At 42.5% G+C, this 24,667-nt stretch overlaps 1 protein-coding gene and 1 pseudogene across 1 annotated transcript in view; both read left to right on the top strand.

Annotated features, from left to right (window-relative positions):
* LOC139382873 (protein phosphatase 1L-like) overlaps positions 1-20,035 on the top strand; it is a 60,739-nt gene extending 40,704 nt beyond the window's left edge. The window contains exons 2-4 of the mRNA XM_071127115.1: positions 1,118-1,316; positions 12,712-12,873; positions 17,912-20,035. Coding sequence (XP_070983216.1) covers positions 1,118-1,316; positions 12,712-12,873; positions 17,912-18,261 — 711 coding nt within the window. The 3' untranslated portion in view covers positions 18,262-20,035. The remainder of the gene's footprint in view (positions 1-1,117; positions 1,317-12,711; positions 12,874-17,911) is intronic.
* Positions 20,036-21,632: 1,597 nt separating this feature from the next.
* Positions 21,633-22,672, top strand: LOC139382392 (ADP-ribosylation factor-like protein 14; annotated as a pseudogene).
* The last annotated feature ends 1,995 nt before the right edge of the window (positions 22,673-24,667 follow it).

Genomic DNA, 24,667 nt, shown 5'->3' with positions numbered 1-24,667 from the left:
CTCACAGCTGCTCTTGGGATGTCTGAAAGGAAGAATTGCCATTGTCAACCCAGACAGGCCTCGTAAGTCACAATAACAATGTTCCAAAGCAGCTATTCATGTGGTCATTACTGTCCCATGTAGTTCCTCCAGAAAGACGTATCTTTCTCTCTGACCTATGTTTATGATCCCTGTGGTCGCTATGGTAACCACAGGAGGGAAGGAATGTCTGAGACTGCGTCAGATACGTCCCCATGCAGCTCCGAGAAAGGCCAGAGAAAGAGGCCTAGACGGCTATTCTACCCGTAGGCCTCTGCACCAAAGAGAACACAGAGGACTGAGGGGTTGTGGGAACAGCAGACAGAGGGGAAGGGGTCAGACACTGAGAGCAAGGGACATTCAGAGGGAGAGAGAGAGTCAGAGAGAGAGATTGTGAGGGAGAGTCGGAGAGAGATATTGTGAGGGAGAGTCAGAGAGAAAGTGAAGCGAGTTGAAATGTTTGGCAGAGGTTTCAGAATGATGAGGCTCAGGCACTGTCTGCGGCCCTTGACCTCGTATACAGACGCTGAAACAAGGCTAGTGGATGGAAACATGGCGAGGCAATATAACAGGTCAAAAAACCCTCATTAGCTTACACTGCCATCTTTCTCTTTTGGCTCGGCTTGAATTTCTCTCGCTCTCTGGCCATGTTTCAGGAAAGGAGTTGAGAAATGAGCCAATCTTTTTGCCGGGAAGCGTTGCATATTTGCCCGTAAAAGGGTGTGCAGTGCCGTTATCATCTGGCTGAAATGGATAGGGGAGGAATGAGTTTCTCTTGCTCAGCTGTATTCCACAGCGGAGGGAGGGGAAGCGAGTTTGGCTAGTGGTGTAGTTTCTCCCCCTCATCTCTGGCTTTTTATCTCCTGCTTTATCTGGGTTTCTGCAAGGAACGAAGGACAGCCAGGTCACCGCTACTGTAGCCTCTGTCTTCTCCCCCAAGTGTGTGTGTGTGCTCGCATGCACTGTAGTCACACAAAAAGTTTGATGCTGCGAGGCAGAGCTGTGAACATCACTTGGCTTACAGTTTACACCATACTTAACTCTGACTTCAGTATAGCCAGCTCACTGTAGCCCTCTCTCCCCTCCCTCTTCCTCCCAGGCGGCGGCTGACTTCGCCAAGGCCCATCTGTCTGAGGCGTTGCGTCAGCAGCTCCTGAGCTACAACCGAGAGAAGGAGAAAGAGAAGGATGAAAAGGAGCACAGCGATGGTCTGTCCTATCCCTCCATTCTGGAGCAGCAGATCCTGGCTCTGGACAGGGACATGTTGGACAAGCTGTCAGCCGTCTACAACGAAGCAGGTCAGAGGGCAGGGCAGCCAGGGGTTAAAGGTCACAGCCACACCTCTGTGGGCAGACAGCTGCCCCTAGCCACTAATCTAGCAACAGTTTATACCTTAATCCTGAATTTAACCATTCAAGGGAATTATTTAAATTATTTCACACAAACTTCGCACAGAAAAAGAATGACTAGGCTAGAATATGTAGAGTTGACTTAACTTTTAGTTGGATGCGTCAGTCTTGAGATCCGTGTTCTACAGTGACCACAATTCTTTGTTTTGGATTGATTGCACTCATTTCTGCATGCTTAAATAGTGTTGTCTAACACGTAGGCTGTGAAAAATGCACAAATGATGGCTCTGGTATGTTTGGGGACAGGGCAGAGAGTTTGTTGAAATAGCTGTGGTGTTTGTGACAGTGAGAGCTAGGGGAAATTAAGTCTGTATAAATAGCTGTGGTTCAAGGGTGTGCGTTTGTGCGTGCATTTGTGCATGTGTGTGCGTGCGTGCACGTAAGTGTATGCATTCGTTTTTGTGTACATGGGTGGGGTAGGCTAGGTGCAGACATGGGTTTCTCTTGGACTCTTCTAAGGAAGGAACCCATTACTCGTGCAATGTTTGCTCACATGGGGTTGCCCATTCCTACTCTTGTTGTTTTTGTAGGAGCCCTAAATGTCATCTTGCATAGAGTTTCTGAGTTGTTCACGGTTGTTTACAGTGGGCTCAGGCTCCGGCCGTGCTGCTTATTCAGCTATTAAAATACAGCTTTATCTTCATCAGACATGTAGCAATTATCTCTTCTGATTCCAAAGAGAAAAGAGGGAGCGAGATGGTGCCCACGCTGCCTCTCCTCAGGGGGCTTGACAGATACAGGGCCTTCAGAAAGTATTCATATACCCTTGACTTATTCTACATTTTGTTAAAGCCTGAATTCAAAATCGATTCAATTGATGTTTTTTTCTCACCCATCTACACACAATACCCCATAATGACAAAGTGAAAACATGTTGTTTTTTCTCACCCATCTACACACAATACCCCATAATGACAAAGTGAAAACATGTTGTTTTTTCTCACCCATCTACACACAATACCCCATAATGACAAAGTGAAAACATGTTGTTTTTTCTCACCCATCTACACACAATACCCCATAATGACAAAGTGAAAACATGTTGTTTTTTCTCACCCATCTACACACAATACCCCATAATGACAAAGTGAAAACATGTTGTTTTTTCTCACCCATCTACACACAATACCCCATAATGACAAAGTGAAAACATGTTGTTTTTTCTCACCCATCTACACACAATACCCCATAATGACAAAGTGAAAACATGTTGTTTTTTCTCACCCATCTACACACAATACCCCATAATGACAAAGTGAAAACATGTTGTTTTTTCTCACCCATCTACACACAATACCCCATAATGACAAAGTGAAAACATGTTGTTTTTTCTCACCCATCTACACACAATACCCCATAATGACAAAGTGAAAACATGTTGTTTTTTCTCACCCATCTACACACAATACCCCATAATGACAAAGTGAAAACATGTTGTTTTTTCTCACCCATCTACACACAATACCCCATAATGACAAAGTGAAAACATGTTGTTTTTTCTCACCCATCTACACACAATACCCCATAATGACAAAGTGAAAACATGTTGTTTTTTCTCACCCATCTACACACAATACCCCATAATGACAAAGTGAAAACATGTTGTTTTTTCTCACCCATCTACACACAATACCCCATAATGACAAAGTGAAAACATGTTGTTTTTTCTCACCCATCTACACACAATACCCCATAATGACAAAGTGAAAACATGTTGTTTTTTCTCACCCATCTACACACAATACCCCATAATGACAAAGTGAAAACATGTTGTTTTTTCTCACCCATCTACACACAATACCCCATAATGACAAAGTGAAAACATGTTGTTTTTTCTCACCCATCTACACACAATACCCCATAATGACAAAGTGAAAACATGTTGTTTTTTCTCACCCATCTACACACAATACCCCATAATGACAAAGTGAAAACATGTTGTTTTTTCTCACCCATCTACACACAATACCCCATAATGACAAAGTGAAAACATGTTGTTTTTTCTCACCCATCTACACACAATACCCCATAATGACAAAGTGAAAACATGTTGTTTTTTCTCACCCATCTACACACAATACCCCATAATGACAAAGTGAAAACATGTTGTTTTTTCTCACCCATCTACACACAATACCCCATAATGACAAAGTGAAAACATGTTGTTTTTTCTCACCCATCTACACACAATACCCCATAATGACAAAGTGAAAACATGTTGTTTTTTCTCACCCATCTACACACAATACCCCATAATGACAAAGTGAAAACATGTTGTTTTTTCTCACCCATCTACACACAATACCCCATAATGACAAAGTGAAAACATGTTGTTTTTTCTCACCCATCTACACACAATACCCCATAATGACAAAGTGAAAACATGTTGTTTTTTCTCACCCATCTACACACAATACCCCATAATGACAAAGTGAAAACATGTTGTTTTTTCTCACCCATCTACACACAATACCCCATAATGACAAAGTGAAAACATGTTGTTTTTTCTCACCCATCTACACACAATACCCCATAATGACAAAGTGAAAACATGTTGTTTTTTCTCACCCATCTACACACAATACCCCATAATGACAAAGTGAAAACATGTTGTTTTTTCTCACCCATCTACACACAATACCCCATAATGACAAAGTGAAAACATGTTGTTTTTTCTCACCCATCTACACACAATACCCCATAATGACAAAGTGAAAACATGTTGTTTTTTCTCACCCATCTACACACAATACCCCATAATGACAAAGTGAAAACATGTTGTTTTTTCTCACCCATCTACACACAATACCCCATAATGACAAAGTGAAAACATGTTGTTTTTTCTCACCCATCTACACACAATACCCCATAATGACAAAGTGAAAACATGTTGTTTTTTCTCACCCATCTACACACAATACCCCATAATGACAAAGTGAAAACATGTTGTTTTTTCTCACCCATCTACACACAATACCCCATAATGACAAAGTGAAAACATGTTGTTTTTTCTCACCCATCTACACACAATACCCCATAATGACAAAGTGAAAACATGTTGTTTTTTCTCACCCATCTACACACAATACCCCATAATGACAAAGTGAAAACATGTTGTTTTTTCTCACCCATCTACACACAATACCCCATAATGACAAAGTGAAAACATGTTGTTTTTTCTCACCCATCTACACACAATACCCCATAATGACAAAGTGAAAACATGTTGTTTTTTCTCACCCATCTACACACAATACCCCATAATGACAAAGTGAAAACATGTTGTTTTTTCTCACCCATCTACACACAATACCCCATAATGACAAAGTGAAAACATGTTGTTTTTTCTCACCCATCTACACACAATACCCCATAATGACAAAGTGAAAACATGTTGTTTTTTCTCACCCATCTACACACAATACCCCATAATGACAAAGTGAAAACATGTTGTTTTTTCTCACCCATCTACACACAATACCCCATAATGACAAAGTGAAAACATGTTGTTTTTTCTCACCCATCTACACACAATACCCCATAATGACAAAGTGAAAACATGTTGTTTTTTCTCACCCATCTACACACAATACCCCATAATGACAAAGTGAAAACATGTTGTTTTTTCTCACCCATCTACACACAATACCCCATAATGACAAAGTGAAAACATGTTGTTTTTTCTCACCCATCTACACACAATACCCCATAATGACAAAGTGAAAACATGTTGTTTTTTCTCACCCATCTACACACAATACCCCATAATGACAAAGTGAAAACATGTTGTTTTTTCTCACCCATCTACACACAATACCCCATAATGACAAAGTGAAAACATGTTGTTTTTTCTCACCCATCTACACACAATACCCCATAATGACAAAGTGAAAACATGTTGTTTTTTCTCACCCATCTACACACAATACCCCATAATGACAAAGTGAAAACATGTTGTTTTTTCTCACCCATCTACACACAATACCCCATAATGACAAAGTGAAAACATGTTGTTTTTTCTCACCCATCTACACACAATACCCCATAATGACAAAGTGAAAACATGTTGTTTTTTCTCACCCATCTACACACAATACCCCATAATGACAAAGTGAAAACATGTTGTTTTTTCTCACCCATCTACACACAATACCCCATAATGACAAAGTGAAAACATGTTGTTTTTTCTCACCCATCTACACACAATACCCCATAATGACAAAGTGAAAACATGTTGTTTTTTCTCACCCATCTACACACAATACCCCATAATGACAAAGTGAAAACATGTTGTTTTTTCTCACCCATCTACACACAATACCCCATAATGACAAAGTGAAAACATGTTGTTTTTTCTCACCCATCTACACACAATACCCCATAATGACAAAGTGAAAACATGTTGTTTTTTCTCACCCATCTACACACAATACCCCATAATGACAAAGTGAAAACATGTTGTTTTTTCTCACCCATCTACACACAATACCCCATAATGACAAAGTGAAAACATGTTGTTTTTTCTCACCCATCTACACACAATACCCCATAATGACAAAGTGAAAACATGTTGTTTTTTCTCACCCATCTACACACAATACCCCATAATGACAAAGTGAAAACATGTTGTTTTTTCTCACCCATCTACACACAATACCCCATAATGACAAAGTGAAAACATGTTGTTTTTTCTCACCCATCTACACACAATACCCCATAATGACAAAGTGAAAACATGTTGTTTTTTCTCACCCATCTACACACAATACCCCATAATGACAAAGTGAAAACATGTTGTTTTTTCTCACCCATCTACACACAATACCCCATAATGACAAAGTGAAAACATGTTGTTTTTTCTCACCCATCTACACACAATACCCCATAATGACAAAGTGAAAACATGTTGTTTTTTCTCACCCATCTACACACAATACCCCATAATGACAAAGTGAAAACATGTTGTTTTTTCTCACCCATCTACACACAATACCCCATAATGACAAAGTGAAAACATGTTGTTTTTTCTCACCCATCTACACACAATACCCCATAATGACAAAGTGAAAACATGTTGTTTTTTCTCACCCATCTACACACAATACCCCATAATGACAAAGTGAAAACATGTTGTTTTTTCTCACCCATCTACACACAATACCCCATAATGACAAAGTGAAAACATGTTGTTTTTTCTTTTATTGCAAATTTATTAGAAATGAAATGGGAAAATATCTCATTTACGTAAGTATTCACAACCCCGACTAAATACATTGTAGAAGCACATTGAGAGTCTTTCCAGGTAAGTCTCTAAGAGCTTTCTACACCTGGATTGTGCAATATTTTCCCATTTATTCTTTAAAAATCCTTCAAGCTGTGTCATTGGTTGTTGATCATTGCTAGACAACTATTTTCAGGTCTTGCCCTAGATTTTCAAGCAGATTTAAGTCAACTGTAACTCGGCCACTCAGGAACATTCACTGTCTTCTTGGTAAGCAACTCCAGTGTAGATATGGCCTTGTGTTTTAGATTATTGTGCGGCTGAAAGGTGAATTTATCTCCCAGTGTCTGGTGGACAACAGACAACCAGGTTTTCCTCTAAGATTTTGCTTGTGCTAAGCTCTCTTCTGTTTATTTTATATCCTGAAAAACTCTCCAGTTCTTAACGATTACAAGCATACCCATAACATGATGCAGCCACCACTATGCTTGATAATATGGAGAGTGGTACCCAGGAATGTGTTGTATTGGATTTGCCCAAAACAACTTTTTTTCTTGAATAGAATGTTAATTGCTTTACCACATTTTTTGCAGTTTTACATTAGTGCCTTATTGCCAACAGGATGCATGTTTTGGAATATTTTTTATTCTGTACAGGCTTCCTTCTTTTCACTCTGTCATTTAGGTTAGTATTGCGGAGTAACTACAGTGTTGTTGAGCCATCCTCAGTTTTCTCCTATCACAGCCATTAAACTCTTAATAAACTGTTTTAAAGTCACCATTGCCCTCATGGTGAAATCCCTGAGTGGTTTTCCTTCCTCACCGGCAACTGAGTTTGTAGTGCCTGGGTGTATTGATACAACATCCAAAGTGCAATTAATAACTTCACCATGCTCAAAGGGATATTCAATGTTTTGTTATAAAAAAAAAATAATTACACCCATCTACCAATATGTGCCCTTCTTTGCTAAGAATTGGAAAGCCTCCCTGGTCTTTGGTTGAATCTGTTTAAAATTCACTGCTTGACTGAGGGACCTTACAATTATCTGTATGTGTGGGGTACAGCGATGAAGTAGTCATTCAAAAAGTCCATGCAACTTATTAAACAAATGTGTATTCTTGAACTTGTTTATACTTACCATAAAGGGGTTGCACGCATACTTATTGATTTGAGACATTTCAGCTTTTCTTTAAATTTTTAAATGTCTAAAAACATAATTGCACATTGACATTATGGGGTTGTGTGTGTGTGTGTGTGTGTGTGTGTAGGCCAGGGACAAAAGAAATCGCAAATGTATCAATTTAAATTCAGGCTGAAACACAACAAAATGTGTAAAAGTCCAGGGGTGTGAATATCTCTGAAGGCCCGGTACATGGGGTCAGAGGGTATAGAGTTACATAAAAAGGAAAGAGGACAAAAAGAGAACAAAAGGCTGGACAAAGGGCCAGTGTACGGAAAGGAGAGAAAGAGATGTGAGGTTGGGGGAGAAGGCGAGAGAAGAGGGTGTTAGCCAAGGGACAAAAATAGGGATGAGACAGTGATATGATAAAGAGATGAGAGAAGGTGATACTGAAAGGGGAAGGGTGTAGTCCTGAACTCCTAGAGAGGGAAGGAGCGAGAGATGGAGCTCCATCCGTCTTCACCTCCACCCACACTCATCTAGCACCTACAGGACCAAAGAGCAGTGGGAGGGAAAGCCTTGAGGGAGAGAGCGTGGGGGAGAGAAGTTGTCACCACAGATGCACTGATGGTTTATTCAGAATGTAGGGAAGAGAAAAGAGAGCTAAAATATTCATGATAAGCTGGCGGTAAAGACTCGCTTCACACACTGCGATTTCAGGAATGCAGCACATGGAACGTCTCTGCCTCTCCACGCATTCCTGATCCTGACATTCTACCTTAATGTTCAGAGTGGGAGGTGGAGAAAGAGGGAGAGTCCGAGGGAGAGGAAGAGAACAAACTAGTAAGAGATTGAGAGGGAGGGTGTCTACGGAATATTTACATAACAAAAATATAAACGCAAATATACAAAAATATAAACGCAACATGCAACAATTTCAAAGATTTTTACATGACTTGGAATACAGATATGCATTTGTTGGTCACAGATACCTTAAAACAAATGGGCCTCAGGATATCATCCCAGTATTTCTGTGCATTCAAATTGACATTTTCTAAAATGCGATTGTGTTCATTGTCCGTAGCTAATGCCTGCCCATACCATAACCCCACCGCCACCATGGGTTTGTCACAATGTTGACAAACCCATGGGTGTCACATGCTGTTTAATTAGCTTCTTGATATGCCACGCCTGTCAGGTGGATGGATTATTTTGGCAAAGGAGAATCACTCACTTACAGGGATGTAAACAAATTTATTTGAGAAAAAAACATCTGAGAAAAGCTTTTTGTGTGTATGGAACATTTCTGTAATCTTTTATTTCAGCTCATATATTTTTGTTCAGTGTAATTCCTTGCATGTTAACTTTTTATTATGAGGTGGAGAGTGCGGGTGGGAGAGAGCGATGGAGTGTTCCTTGTAGAGTGTACAGAACACTATAGTAGTTTATTCACAGCACAGAACCTCACATGACTCAGATGAGTGTGTAATTGAATGAGTGGCTGGTATAAAAGGGCCATTCAAGCTGTCAGTCACATTCTACCGGAGGTCATGTGACACCCTGATTGGAAAAGTAGAATGGACCGGTGTTGAACCCAAGACTGTAAGTTAACTCACGGGCAGGGGGCGGCAGTTGACTTTTTTTAAGGTACTCCCAGGCAAGGTTACTCCTCCTGCTACGTGCCCACTTTGCGAAGGCACTACCGCTGTTAAACTAGTTTACATTTTAGTAATTTATCAAACGCTCTTATCCAGAGTAATTTACAGTAGTGAGTGCATACATTTTCATACTGGTCCCCTGTGGGAAACGAACCCACAACCTTGGCATTGCAAGCGCCGTGCTCTACCAACTGAGCTACACGGGACCACCCGCCTTCCTTTGACCTCCTACACTCCGGAGCAATAAATCTCTATTGTGTGATCTGCTTCAACCTCCAAGTCTAGTGGAAAAGACTAAACTAGCCCATCCACTGATCCAGTCCCATCTGCCGCCTTCTCGCACATCCCTCCCTCTTTCCCACCCCACCGTCCCTCCCTCTTTCCCACCCCACCGTCCCTCCCTCTTTCCCACCCCTCCGTCCCTCCCAAGCAGTCTGATTCCCAGACACGTTACAACTGTCCCTCCTAGACTCATTCTGTTCATTTATCCTCACATATTTCACTCCCCCCTTTGTTTGGACAACAGTAAGGATTAAGATTGAGCCCAAAGATAATCTTACCGTAAAGCTACACTACATAAACAATTTTAAAAAACTGCTTTTGTGTTTCAAAGCATTAGCAAATGACTATTGCCCCGTAGCACTCACTTCCGTCATCATGAAGTGCTTTGAGAGTAAAGCACTTCATGATGACGGAAGTGAGTGCTACGGGGCGATAGTTGTTTAGCTCGGTTACCTTAGCTTTCTTGGGAACAGGAACTATGGTGGCCCTCTTGAAGCATGTGGGAACAGCAGACTGGGATAGGGATTGATTTTGTCCATAAACACACCAGCCAGCTGGTCTGAGCATGCTCAGGAGAACGCGGCTAGGGATGCCGTCTGGGCCGGCAGCCTTGCGAGAGTTAACACGTTTAAATGTTTTACTCACGTTGGCTGCGGTGAAGGAGAGTATGCAGGTTTTGGTAGCGGGCTGTGTCGGTGGTACTGTTTTGTCCTCAAAGTGAGCGAAGACGTTGTTAGTTTGTCTTGGAGCAAGACATCAGGGTCCACAACTGGGCTGATTTTCTTTTTGTTGTCTGTGCTTAACTGTAGGCCCTGCCACATTCCTCTCGTGTCTGAGCCGTTGAACTGCGACTCTACTTTGTCTCTATAATGATTGCCTTGCGGAGGGAATAGCTACACGGTTTATATTCGGTCATGTTTCCTGGTTGCCTTGCCCTGATTTTAAAACAGTGGTTCACACTTTCAGTTTTGCTCGAATGCTGCCATCAATACACGTTTTCTGGTTGGGGAATGTTTTAATAGTTGCTGTTGGTACAACATCACCGATGCACTTGCTAATAAACTCGTATTGAATCAGCGTGTACATCAATGTTGTTGTTAGACGCAATCTGGAACATATCCCAGTCCACGTGATCGAAGCAATCTTGAAGCATGGAATCAGATTGGTCGGACCAGCGTTGAACAGATCTGAGCACGGGCATTTCCTGTTTTTAGTTTCTGTCTATAGGCTGGAAGCAACAACATGGAGTCGTGGTCAGATTTGCCCAAAAGGAGGGCGAGGGAGAGCTTTGTATGCGTCGCGGAAGTTAGAGTAACAATGATCCAGAATTTTCCCAGCACCGGTCGCGCATTCGATATGCTGATAGAATTTAGGGAGCCTTGTTTTCAGATTAGCCTTTCAAATCCCCAGCTACAATAAATGCAGCCTCAGAGGATGTATGGGGAAGCCATATTATTTATTTTTTAAGTGGGTAGACAATGTCATGGACATAGTCATGCGCACACACTAAAGTAGACTAATTGGAGAAGTTGACGTGCCCAGGCCATAACTAATGCTCAGCAAAAAGAGATCGGAACATGGTAGAGCCTAACTAATTGAAGAAGCGAGCTAGCCTAGGTTTGTTAGGTCCATTGAAGACGTGAACTAGCGCAGATATGCTAGGCTAATTGGAGAAGTCAACCTGTGTAGGTATCCTTGGCAAATTGAAGAAGTGAACTAGCGAAGGTATGCTAGGCTAATTTGGAGAAGTCAGTCTGTGTAGATATGCTAGGTTTAATTGGAGTTATGGATGTGCACAGGGTAAAGTTTAGCTAATCAGAGAGTGCTATGTCTGTGCTAGGATGATGGTTTCAATGGAGAAGGGTAGGTGTGTGTCTGTGCGGCTCGTGAAGCTAATTGGAGAAGGGTGCGCTTGCAGGGCAGTGCAGCCCATTTTCTCCATCACCACTGGAACCTGATAAAAATAATTAGCTGGACGGCATGGGACAGAGGTGCCAGCTGAACACCGGAGCAGGAGAGGATTAGGCACACACAGATGAAAAGATATAATAGCTAACTTTTTGTCTCCCACCTTCCCTTGTTTCTTCTCTCTCTCGTGTGTGAGTGTGTGTGTGTGTGTGTGTGTGTGTGTGTCGGTTTTCTCAGTTTGTTTTGTCATTTTCCCCTCACTCAAAGCTATACGTGGGAATAATAAAATCACTGTCCTGCTGAGAAGTAATCTAATTTTCCCCTCACTCTCTCTCTCCTTCCCCTTTTATTCACCATCTCTCTCTCTGCATCTCACCCCATTTTTCTCTCTTCCCACTTTATTTCTTAGTCAGCTTCAGGCGGCTCTGTGCATCTTTGCCTCTAAATGATTGAAGTGAATGAAAAAACACATCACCAGTGAGCTGGACCTGTTTAATTTCCTCACTAAGCCCTCAAACTGCAGAGTATATCACAATCATAAGTATGGATATGCGAGGTGGAAACTAAAGGCAGGTTCAGTTCATTCAATGAAATGGACCTCCCCTCATTCACTCTCTCTGCCATTCCCAAAGCCTCTCTCCTCCTTGGGGTGGTCCAGTCAGACGTCCCCATCCCCCCTATGTTCTGAGTTGTGTGGTGTGCAAACAGACAGATGGTCAAACAGACTGGTCTGTTCTCACTGCAGGGCCTTGGATCTCAGACAATGGGATTCAGTCTCAGCCCAGAGACTGGGAAACCAAACAAAGAAGGGAAAGGGAGAAGACAAGTAGAAGAGGACAAGCAGAACCTATATAGATCACGTGTCAAACTCATTCCACGGAGGGCCGAGTGTCTGTGGGTTTTCGCTCCTCCCTTATACTTTTTGTTGAACTAAGGTCACTGAGTAGAGGAACTTCCCTCACCTGGTTGGAATGAGGTTGACGCTCCTGCTATAGTGTGTCTTTGGCAGTCTTTGACAATAGGATGTTCAAGTTCTATTCTAGACCAACATGGAAGTATTATTTTTCTCCTCCTCTTCTATCCTGCCTCTCTCAGGTACCACATGTCTGGTGGCCCTGCTGTCTGATAAAGAGTTGACGGTGGCGAACGTTGGCGACTCGCGCGGAGTCCTCTGTGACAAAGACGGCAACGCCATCGCCCTGTCACATGATCACAAGCCCTACCAGCTCAAAGAACGCAAGAGGATCAAGAAAGCTGGTAAGCAAAAGAACATGCCTTAATAACTGGTTTAGGATCAGTTATCTCCACCACTAGCCCTGATCTTAAACATTATAGATGAAACTACACAACTATCCCTGGTTCAGCTGTTATATTGTAGCTATACTGAGGTGTAAAAACCAAGCCTCTGACAAATTAAGATTTTAAAAAATTATAATCAGGAGCAGTATCATGACTATTCGCACGACCTTGATATCAGATTATTATCTTAATGTTTCCTTGATTTCATTATAGCTCTAACCACAGGTAGCCTAGTGGTTAGAGCGATGGGCCAGTAATCGAAAGGTTGGTGGAACGAATCCCCGAGCTGACAAGGTAAAAACTCTGTCGTTCTGCCCCTGAACAAGGCAGTTAACCCACTGTTCCCAGGCCGTCATTGTAAATAAGAATTTGTTCAAAACTGACTTGCCTAGTTAAATAAAGGTTACATTTTTTTATATATATATACAGTGGGGCAAAAAAGTATTTAGTCAGCCACCAATTGTGCAAGTTCTCCCACTTAAAAAGATGAGAGGCCTGTAATTTTCATCATAGGTACACTTCAACTATGACAGATAAAATGAGAAAAAAAATCCAGAAAATCACATTGTAGGATTTTTAATGAATTTAATTGCAAATTATGGTTGAAAATAAGTATTTGGTCACCTACAAACAAGCAATATTTCTGGCTCTTGGCTCTAACTTCTTCTTTGAGGCTCCTCTGTCCTCCACTCGTTACCTGTATTAATGGCACCTGTTTGAACTTGTTATCAGTATAAAAGACATCTGTCCACAACCTCAAACAGTCACACTCCAAACTCCACTATGGCAAAGACCAAAGAGCTGGTAAAGGATACCAGAAACAAAATTGTAGACCTGCACCAGGCTGGAAAGACTGAATCTGCAATAGGTAAGCAGCTTGGCTTGAAGAAATCAACTGTGGGAGCAATTATTAGGAAATGGAAGACATACAAGACCACTGATAATCTCCCTCGATCTGGGGCTCCACGCAAGATCTCACCCTGTGGGGTCAAAATGATCACAAGAACGGTGAGCAAAAATCCCAGAACCACATGGGGGGACCTAGTGAATGACCTGCAGAGAGCTGGGACCAAAGTAACAAAGCCTACCATCAGTAACACACTACGCTGCCAGGGACTCAAATCCTGCAGTGCCAGACATGTCCCCCTGCTTAAGCCAGTACAGTACAAAGTAGAATCTCAATTCAACGGCTCAGACACAAGAGGCATGTGGCAGGGTCAACAGTCAATCACGGACTACAGGAAGAAATCCAGCCCAGTCACGGACCAGGATGTCTTGCTCCCAGGCAGACTAAATAACTTTTTTGCCCGCTTTGAGGACAATACAGTGCCACTGACACGGCCTGCAACGAAAACATGCGGTCTCTCCTTCACTGCAGCCGAGGTGAGTAAGACATTTAAACGTGTTAACCCTCACAAGGCTGCAGGCCCAGACGGCATCCCCAGCCGCGCCCTCAGAGCATGCGCAGACCAGCTGGCCGGTGTGTTTACGGACATATTCAATCAATCCCTATACCAGTCTGCTGTTCCCACATGCTTCAAGAGGGCCACCATTGTTCCTGTTCCCAAGAAAGCTAAGGTAACTGAGCTAAACGACTACCGCCCCGTAGCACTCACATCCGTCATCATGAAGTGCTTTGAGAGACTAGTCAAGGACCATATCACCTCCACCCTACCTGACACCCTAGACCCACTCCAATTTGCTTACCGCCCAAATAGGTCCACAGACGATGCAATCTCAACCACACTGCACACTGCCCTAACCCATCTGGACAAGAGGAATACCTATGTGAGAATGCTGTTCATCGACTACAGCTCGGCATTCAACACCATAGTACCCTCCAAGCTCGTCATCAAGCTCGAGACCCTGGGTCTCGACCCCGCCCTGTGCAACTGGGTACTGGACTTCCTGACGGGCCGCCCCCAGGTGGTGAGGGTAGGCAACAACATCTCCTCCCCGCTGATCCTCAACACTGGGGCCCCACAAGGGTGCGTTCTGAGCCCTCTCCTGTACTCCCTGTTCACCCACGACTGCGTGGCCACGCACGCCTCCAACTCAATCATCAAGTTTGCGGACGACACAACAGTGGTAGGCTTGATTACCAACAACGACGAGACGGCCTACAGGGAGGAGGTGAGGGCCCTCGGAGTGTGGTGTCAGGAAAATAACCTCACACTCAACGTCAACAAAACTAAGGAGATGATTGTGGACTTCAGGAAACAGCAGAGGGAACACCCCCCTATCCACATCGATGGAACAGTAGTGGAGAGGGTAGCAAGTTTTAAGTTCCTCGGCATACACATCACAGACAAACTGAATTGGTCCACTCACACAGACAGCATCGTGAAGAAGGCGCAGCAGCGCCTCTTCAACCTCAGGAGGCTGAAGAAATTCGGCTTGTCACCAAAAGCACTCACAAACTTCTACAGATGCACAATCGAGAGCATCCTGGCGGGCTTGTATCACCGCCTGGTATGGCAACTGCACCGCCCTCAACCGTAAGGCTCTCCAGAGGGTAGTGAGGTCTGCACAACGCATCACCGGGGGCAAACTACCTGCCCTCCAGGACACCTACACCACCCGATGTCACAGGAAGGCCATAAAGATCATCAAGGACATCAACCACCCGAGCCACTGCCTGTTCACCCCGCTATCATCCAGAAGGCGAGGTCAGTACAGGTGCATCAAAGCTGGGACCGAGAGACTGAAAAACAGCTTCTATCTCAAGGCCATCAGACTGTTAAACAGCCACCACTAACACTGAGTGGCTGCTGCCAACACACTGACACTGACTCAACTCCAGCCACTTTAATAATGGGAATTGATGGGAAATGATGTAAATATATCACTAGCCACTTTAAACAATGCTACCTTATATAATGTTACTTACCCTACATTATTCATCTCATATGCATACGTATATACTGTACTCTATATCATCGACTGTATCCTTATGTAATACATGTATCACTAGCCACTTTAAACTATGCCACTTTGTTTACATACTCATCTCATTTGTACATACTGTACTCGATACCATCTACTGTATCTTGCCTATGCTGCTCTGTACCATCACTCATTCATATATCCTTATGTACATATTCTTTATCCCCTTACACTGTGTACAAGACAGTAGTTTTGGAATTGTTAGTTAGATTACTTGTTATTACTGCATTGTCGGAACTAGAAGCACAAGCATTTCGCTACACTCGCATTAACATCTGCTAACCATGTGTATGTGACAAATAAAATTTGATTTGATTTGACATGTCCAGGACTGTCTGAAGTTTGCTAGAGAGCACTTGGATGATCCAGAAGAAGATTGGGAGAATGTCATATGGTCAGATGAAACCAAAATATAATTTTTTGGTAAAAACTCAACTCGTCGTGTTTGGAGGACAAAGAATGCTGAGTTGCATCCAAAGAACACCATACCTACTGTGAAGCATGGGGGTGGAAACATCATGCTTTGGGGCTGTTTTTCTGCAAAGGGACCAGGACGACTGATCCGTGTAAAGGAAAAAATGAATGGGGCCGTGTATTGTGAGATTTTGAGTGAAAACCTCCTTCCATCAGCAAGGATATTGAAGATGAAACGTGGCTGGGTCTTTCAGCATGACAATGATCCCAAACACACCGCCCGGGCAACGAAGGAGTGGCTTCGTAAGAAGCATTTCAAGGTCCTGGAGTGGCCTAGCCAGTCTCCAGATCTCAACCCCATAGAAAATCTTTGGATGGAGTTGAAAGTCCGTGTTGCCCAGCAACAGCCCAAAAACATCACTGCTCTAGAGGAGATCTGCATGGAGGAATGGGCCAAAATACCAGCAACAGTGTGTGAAAACCTTGTGAAGACTTACAGAAAACGTTTGACCTCTGTCATTGCCAACAAAGGGTATATAACAAAGTATTGAGATAAAATTTTGTTATTGACCAAATACTAATTTTCCACCATAATTTGCAAATAAATTCATTAAAAATCCTACAATGTGATTTTCTGGATTTTTTTTCTCATTTTGTCTGTCATAGTTGAAGTGTAACTATGATGAAAATTACAGGCCTCTCATCTTTTTAAGTGGGAGAACTTTGCACAATTGGTGGCTGACTAAATACTTTTTTGCCCCACTGTATATATGAGATCGGGGGAGCCAGTGAGTGAGGAATGGAATGCACTCCAAGAAAGCCCCAAAAATGTCTACAGAGCCCATTGGGCTGTGATGTAATTATAATTTTTCTCCTTTATGTGAATGTGATTTTGATTCAATTTAGCCTTCAGTCAGATGAGTAACAAATCAAGTAGGACACTACTCTTATTGATGGCTGTCCATAGCTCACCATCTACAGGTTGCTGTGGGTAGTGGAGCTCCAAATAAGTAATGACAGCAAATTACACACAAACTGGGTAAGCTAGTTGGCTAGCGGTTTCCAATAACTGACTTAAATAACTGTGTCAGTGGTCACAAGTTCACACCAGCTGCCATGACTGTCTACATCTGCTCTGTCATTATTATGATAGGGCTATTTATATAGCTATTATGATGCAGGGTTCAAGTTCAGGGTAACCCCGTTTCCCTCCCGTTGAGTATGGCTTCCAAGTAAAGCCTTTTTATCCAGTGTGTTACTCTGATTCCTCTTCATGGGTAATTATCTGGTGCTCTGGCAGTGGGAGAGAATACAAACACACAGAGACACGCAGGCAGGGTTGCGCAGACCTCTGTGTGTACTGTTTATTGTTCTGCTTTACTGCAGTATGTGAACTGTCCAATAGAAACCATTCTGTCAGTGAAAAGATGTTAAACCAAAGAAACGGTTGGTGCGCTGATCCATAGATTAATTTTTTTCACCCTCAAAGGCTTGATACTGTTGTTGATAAAGATTCATGGATCTGCTCATGGGCTTAGGAACACAATGCATTTTATCTCTTCATCCCGTCTGCTGTAACTAAAAGCCATCGGTTTCTCCTCTCTTGTCCTCTCTCTCCCCGTCCTCCCCCCTCCAGGTGGCTTCATCAGTTTCAACGGTTCGTGGCGTGTTCAGGGCATCCTGGCCATGTCTCGCTCGCTGGGCGACTACCCTCTGAAGAACCTGAATGTGGTCATCCCTGACCCTGACATCATGACCTTTGACCTAGATAAGCTGCAGCCAGAGTTTATGATCCTGGCATCAGACGGGCTGTGGGACGCGTTCAGCAACGAGGAGGCCGTACGCTTCATCAAAGAGCGCCTCGACGAACCCCACTTTGGCGCCAAGAGCATCGTCCTGCAGTCTTTCTACCGCGGGTGCCCAGACAACATAACTGTCATGGTGGTCAAGTTTAAAGGTGCCGGTGGCAAGGCCACAGAGCAGTAGACCTACTGATGCATCCAAACGAGAGATCTATATTATATATGTACTGTATGTATATGCACAGGTTTAAGAGAAAAGACAAAACAAGCCCGCAGTTTTTGGAGCGAGAACTGTTTGTATCGAAGATATTTACAGAAATTAGCCGTTCACCACCATAATGCAAACACTAAAACGTACGCTTACAAATTCACTCACTCTGACAGTCACTTTTTTTTCTCCCTTCAATCTACATAACGTGTCATTTATGTTTTTAGTTTTTTTAAGCAGTCATATCCTCCAGGCCCTATACTGAGTCACTGTTTTGCATAAGAGGTACACCGAGATATTGACATAATTTGAAGTCGAAGCAGTAATTTGTACATCTCCGAAAGAACCTTTATCAGCAGATGTCTCATCTGATTGGTGCTTACATACATCAGAGCACCTGTAACTGGGCACCTGTTTGGTTAGCCGGAGGGGCTAAATAGTTTGTCTAGTCTCAGCTCTCTTTAAAACATACAAACTTAACTGTGTTCTCTTCTGTTTTGTCTGGCATGGCCTATTTTTGGGGAGGGCCAATTAAACAGACAATGTGACTGATTGGATTTAAATGGCATTAGGAGATACGTACATGCTCTGCAGTCCTAATCCTGCTGCATGCGTGAGTGCATCATATCAAATGAGTCTTATAGAAATCACATTCAGTTTGATGATTCACTGTCCCCCCTTGATTTCTAATGTTCTGTCATTCTAAACATTCCATCTTGTTTGTCGGCTCCATAGACCTTAAAACCAGTCAGCTCCCGATCTCCATGTTGATTGTTGACCTGCAGTTGAGTACCCCCCCCCCCCCCCCCCAAATGTATTGTATTGTATTTTGAAGTTCTGAAGTTCATTGGTACTAAATATAATATTCCTTTCCTCATTCATGCAAACTACTAATGATATAATTTATGCCTGTCTGTCAACAACAATCTGTGTATAACCCTCTGCCCAGAATGCATTTCTATAACTCTAATCCAAGAGTTAACCCTGATCTAGGAATGAGTGGCACTTTGACAAAAGTTGCACAAAAGTTTGCGCCGTGCTGTTATTGTGATATCAGTCTTTTTGAATTAAGTATACAAATACATTTTCACAGGCGCGATGGCATTGTACTGTTTAAATAGTCTATACGTCTTTTATTCTTATCATTGGCAGCCGATTGTCTTTCTGAAGTTGGGTTTAGTTCTATGGTCTCATGCTCCCTCTACATCAGGGTTCTCTGGGGTGGGAGAGTACACAATAAAAAGACCCTGTCATATTGTACAGTTAACTTAAGTTTTTCTGTCAACTGACGGACTCAACGTAATATGAAGCCTTTGAATGAAATATGTACTTGTTGCCTTATTTTTTAAAATATACATTTCCTTATTTGTTGCCAAAACGAACTCCTTGGTTTCTAATTTAACGTTTGACATGCCATTCACATATCACGTGTATATAATACCCTCACAGATGTCTCCATGAGACAAGGAAGTGTAACATGAATGTACATGCTGTTCCCATGTTATCCTCCCCCTCCACGTCTGCAATGAAGAAAGCAATGCACCAACTCTTTGGTAGATTAACAAAAGCAGTATGTACTAGACTAGTATGTTTTTATGTGCTTTTTCAGTTGTACATTCTTCCAAAATAATGTATGTTACAGAATGTTTGTGGACTTTGTTTTTGTTGAATTTAAGAAACTGTAAAAAAATAAATCTGAATTTTAAGAAAATCAAACAGATGATAACAATAAAAGGATTAATGATCATAACATTGTCTTTCGTTTCATTCAGGGGAGAAAAAACTGATGTTGATTTTGAGAGATCTGCAAATACAGTATTTCAATGACCATGCTTAATAGTGCTGGTGAGTAGCCTAAAGAAGCCTGATCATGCCACCTGTTGGTTTGTCACCAGCACTTGTTTTGTACGGTATTTTTTATTGTATTTTGTACGGTAAATGGGATACATGGTGGTAGATGTTGACTGGGTAAATCCAGGTAACACTTTACATTAAGGTGTACTTTAAATTATTTATAATGGGCTTTATGTATTTTATACATTTGTAATTATTTGTTTTATAAATCTAAACTGTTAAAATACATTGTTTTTTGATCTGACAATTTGTGCCCTGTTTTCAGCATTTTGAACTGCACTATGTATAATGAACAATAATATAAATGCAACAATTTCCAAGAGTTTGCTAAATTCATAAGCAAATCAGTCAGAGTGAGTTTTTCTCCACTAAAGGGCTTTATTACAGACAGAAATAGAAATACCCCCCCCCCCCCCCCGACGGTGAAGAAGCCGGATCTGGAAGTCCTGGGCTGGGGTGGTTACATGTGGTTACATGTGGTCTGCGGTCTTGGGGCCAGTTGGATGTACTGTGAGGTGGCCTATGGTAGAGACATGAACATTCAATTATCTGGCAACAGCTCTGGTAGACATTCCTGCAGTCAGCATGCCAATTGCACACTCCCTCATCTATGACTAGAGTGGCCTTTTATTTCTAGCACAAGGTGCACCTGTGTAATGTCATGCCATTTAATCAGCTTCTTGATATGCCACACTTGTCAGGTGGATGGATTATCTTGACAAAGGATAAAATGCTCACGAACAGGGATGTAAACACATTTGTGCCAACATTTGACTGAAATAAGCTATTTGCGCGTATTAAACATTTCTTGAAACTTTTATTTCAGCTCATGAAACATGAGAGCAACACTTTACATGTTCATATTGTTGGGTGTAGCCTTAGCCTATGATATACAATATATATGATTTATTATATGATTTCTACTGGTGATCCTAATCATGACTTATGTTTGAACAATAGACCAGCCTATTTATATGGGGGGCTATGAAAGTTATCATGCTATGCTGCCTGAAATCAACACCCTCAGCCAACTTCGCTAAATGGTTTTGTTGTGACGGAGTGCTGGTCTGGCATGTTGTGGCTTCAAAGATACTGTAACTGTATGATGTAACCCGTTAACCATACAGGCCAGATGAGTACCCATGACCTACTGGTCTAAAACTGTCACTCTGATGCCATTTCCAGGAGAAGGTCACTCAAGAAGGAACACAGACCCCCCTACGCCCTAAAAAGGACTTCCTGCTGAGTTTGATGGTCTGAAGCAGGTGACTCTCAGCAGTGCAATAGTAATAGAAGACACAGACTCTAACCTGAACCATCACCAGCTGAAAGCTGCGTAATGACTTGGGCATCTTACTAAAACGGGGGGCGAGGTCTTGCTGCAACCCTCTGTGTACATAAGCCATTCAGATTTGCACCTTGCCTTTTATAAGAGGGGATTCATCACAGCCAGAACTAACAGAGCAGAGCACAAAGTAACTGCAGGCAGGGCAGGGCATTGCTGCACAGAGCTGAGGCAGCAACAATAACACAAGCCAGCCTTCTTCTCCAGACAACAGGGCCTGTGTTTGGGTTGAGCATGGGACTGCATGGGTCTAAGCATGCTCAGCAGGCTCAGGTTGTGATGCTGGGCCTGGACGGCTCGGGGAAGTCCACCCTGCTCTACACGCTCAAGTACAGCGAGTAGAGATGCTGGAGACGGAAGCAAGGGGTCTGGGGTTGGCCATGTGGGACGTGGTAGGCCAGCAGAGGATGAGGCCCCACCGGAAGCACCACTGCCGTGGCACGGAGGTCCTGGTGTTTGTGGTGGACAGCTGGGACCGCAGGCGTCTGGAGGGGGCAAAGGGCTCCATCAGGTAATACTTTTTTATTCATAGTAAAACTTTTTTTATACAATTCAGCCAAATCCTGATGCATGAATGTAAATAAATGACAGGTCATATCCAGTTCTCTTTCTTGTCATATTGGGACATGTAGTTATTGGGTATAATAATGTGTATACTGATCTTTTCACCCAACAGGTGCTGAGGAGTGGGAGTCTAAAGAGCGTTCCTCTGGTGGTGCTGACCATTAAGCAGGACCTCAGCAAGCCCACAGGAGATCACCCACAGGTTGGACCTGAGCAGGGTGTGGGAATAAGGACTGGTTTGTCCAGCCGTGCTCCGGGAGGACTGGCTTGGGCCTGGAAGGCTTCAGAAGGGTTGCCTATCTGTTGAAGACTTCGCTAAAGCAGACTGAGGCGGATATAAATATATATTTTTATTTATTTAACCTTTATTTAATTAGGCAAGTCAGTTAAGAATAAACTATTATTTACAATGACAGCCTACCCCGGGGAAAACCCTAACCAGGACGACACTGGGCCAATTGTGCGCCACTCTATGGGACTCCCAATCACGGCCGGTTGTGATACAACCTGGAATCGAACCAGGGTCTGTAGGTGCCGCCTTTAGAACTAAGTTGCAGTGCCTTAGAACCGAAACCCAAAGCCATAACGATGATGACCGAGACAAAAGGACTGGGCTGCAGCTAAAACCAGTGACTAAAAAACTATGTGGATGGGTATAATAATCTCCCTTGGATTATTTTGTATTCTTCTTCTTATGTTGAGCAGAGTAGGTTAAGATTCAGAATGCCCAGTGTTGGTTCATTCTGACCCACTCATACTTGAATATAGGAATAAGACTCTCCAGAACAAACTTGAGATCACAACATATCTCACGCTGAAAGCTAGTATTTTGCACGTTTGCTGATTATTCAAAAGTGTGAATTTCTGCATTTTCTTGTCATTTTTTAAGTATACGGCAGCAGCTACTCTTCCTGGGGTCCAGCAAAATTAAGGCAGTTTATACCATTTTAAAAACATTACAATACATTCACAGATTTCACAACACACTGTGTGCCCTCAGGCCCCTACTCCACCGATACCACATATCTACAGTACTAAATCCATGTGTATGTGTGTGTATAGTGCTTATGTTATCGTGTGTGTGTGTGTATGCAGTGTGTATGCATGTGTCTGTGCTTAACTTTGTGTTGCTTCACAGTACCCGCTGTTCCATAAGGTGTTTTTTAATCTGTTTTTTAAATCTAATTTTACTGCTTGCATCAGTTACTTGATGTGGAATAGAGTTGCATGTAGTCATGGCTCTATGTAGTAATGTGCGCCTCCCATAGTCTGTTCTGGACTTGAGGACTGTGAAGAGACCTCTTGTGGCATGTCTTGTGGGGTATGAATGGGTGTCCAAGCTGTGTGCCAGTAGTTTAGACAGACAGCTCGGTGCATTCAACATGTCAATACCTCTCATAAATAAATACAAGTGATGAAGTCAATCTCTCCTCCACTTTGAGCCAGGAGAGATTGACATGCATATGATTAACATTAGCTCTCTGTGTACATCCAAGGGCCAGCCGTGCTGCCCTGTTCTGAGGGCCAGCCGTGCTGCCCTGTTCTGAGGGCCAGCCGTGCTGCCTTGTTCTGAGGGCCAGCCGTGCTGCCCTGTTCTGAGCCAATTGCAATTTTCTTAAGTCCTTCTTTGTGGCACCTGACCACACGACTGAACAGTAGTCAAGGTGAGACAAAAACTAGGGCCTGTAGGACCTGCCTTGTTGACAGCGTTGTTAAGAAGGTAGAGCAGCGCTTTATTATGGACATACTTCTCCTCATCTTAGCTACTGTTTTATCAATATGTTTTGACCATGACAGTTTACAATCCAGGGTTACTCCAAGCAGTTTAGTCATCTCAATTTGCTCAATTTCCACATGATTTATTATAAGATTTAGTTGAGGTTTATGGTTTTAGTGAACGTTTTGTCCCAAATACAATGCTTTAAGTTTTAGAAATATTTAGGGCTAACTTATTCCTTGCCACCCACTTTGAAACTAACTTTAACTCGTTGTTAAGTGTCATTTCAGTCGCTGTGGTTTAGAAATTACAAGTTTAGTAAAAGTAGTAGTCGGCCTATACCAAATACACTAATTGAGAGATCTCAAAATAGTGTGTAGGAGCTGTGGATTAGAATGATAAATACAGTGCCTTGCGAAAGTATTCGGCCCCCTTGAACTTTGCAACCTTTTGCCACATTTCAGGCTTCAAACATAAAGATATAAAACTGTATTTTTTTGTGAAGAATCAACAACAAGTGGGACACAATCATGAAGTGGAACGACATTTATTGGATATTTCAAACTTTTTTAACAAATCAAAAACTGAAAAATTGGGCGTGCAAAATTATTCAGCCCCTTTACTTTCAGTGCAGCAAACTCTCTCCAGAAGTTCAGTGAGGATCTCTGAATGATCCAATGTTGACCTAAATGACTAATGATGATAAATACAATCCACCTGTGTGTAATCAAGTCTCCGTATAAATGCACCTGCACTGTGATAGTCTCAGAGGTCCGTTAAAAGCGCAGAGAGCATCATGAAGAACAAGGAACACACCAGGCAGGTCCGAGATACTGTTGTGAAGAAGTTTAAAGCCGGATTTGGATACAAAAGATTTCCCAAGCTTTAAACATCCCAAGGAG

The sequence above is a fragment of the Oncorhynchus clarkii genome, chromosome 24 (assembly GCF_045791955.1).
Source record: "Oncorhynchus clarkii lewisi isolate Uvic-CL-2024 chromosome 24, UVic_Ocla_1.0, whole genome shotgun sequence".
NCBI lineage: Eukaryota > Metazoa > Chordata > Actinopteri > Salmoniformes > Salmonidae > Oncorhynchus > Oncorhynchus clarkii.
The sequence above is the reverse complement of the archived record's forward strand: the minus strand, read 5'-3'. Positions and strand labels throughout refer to the sequence as shown.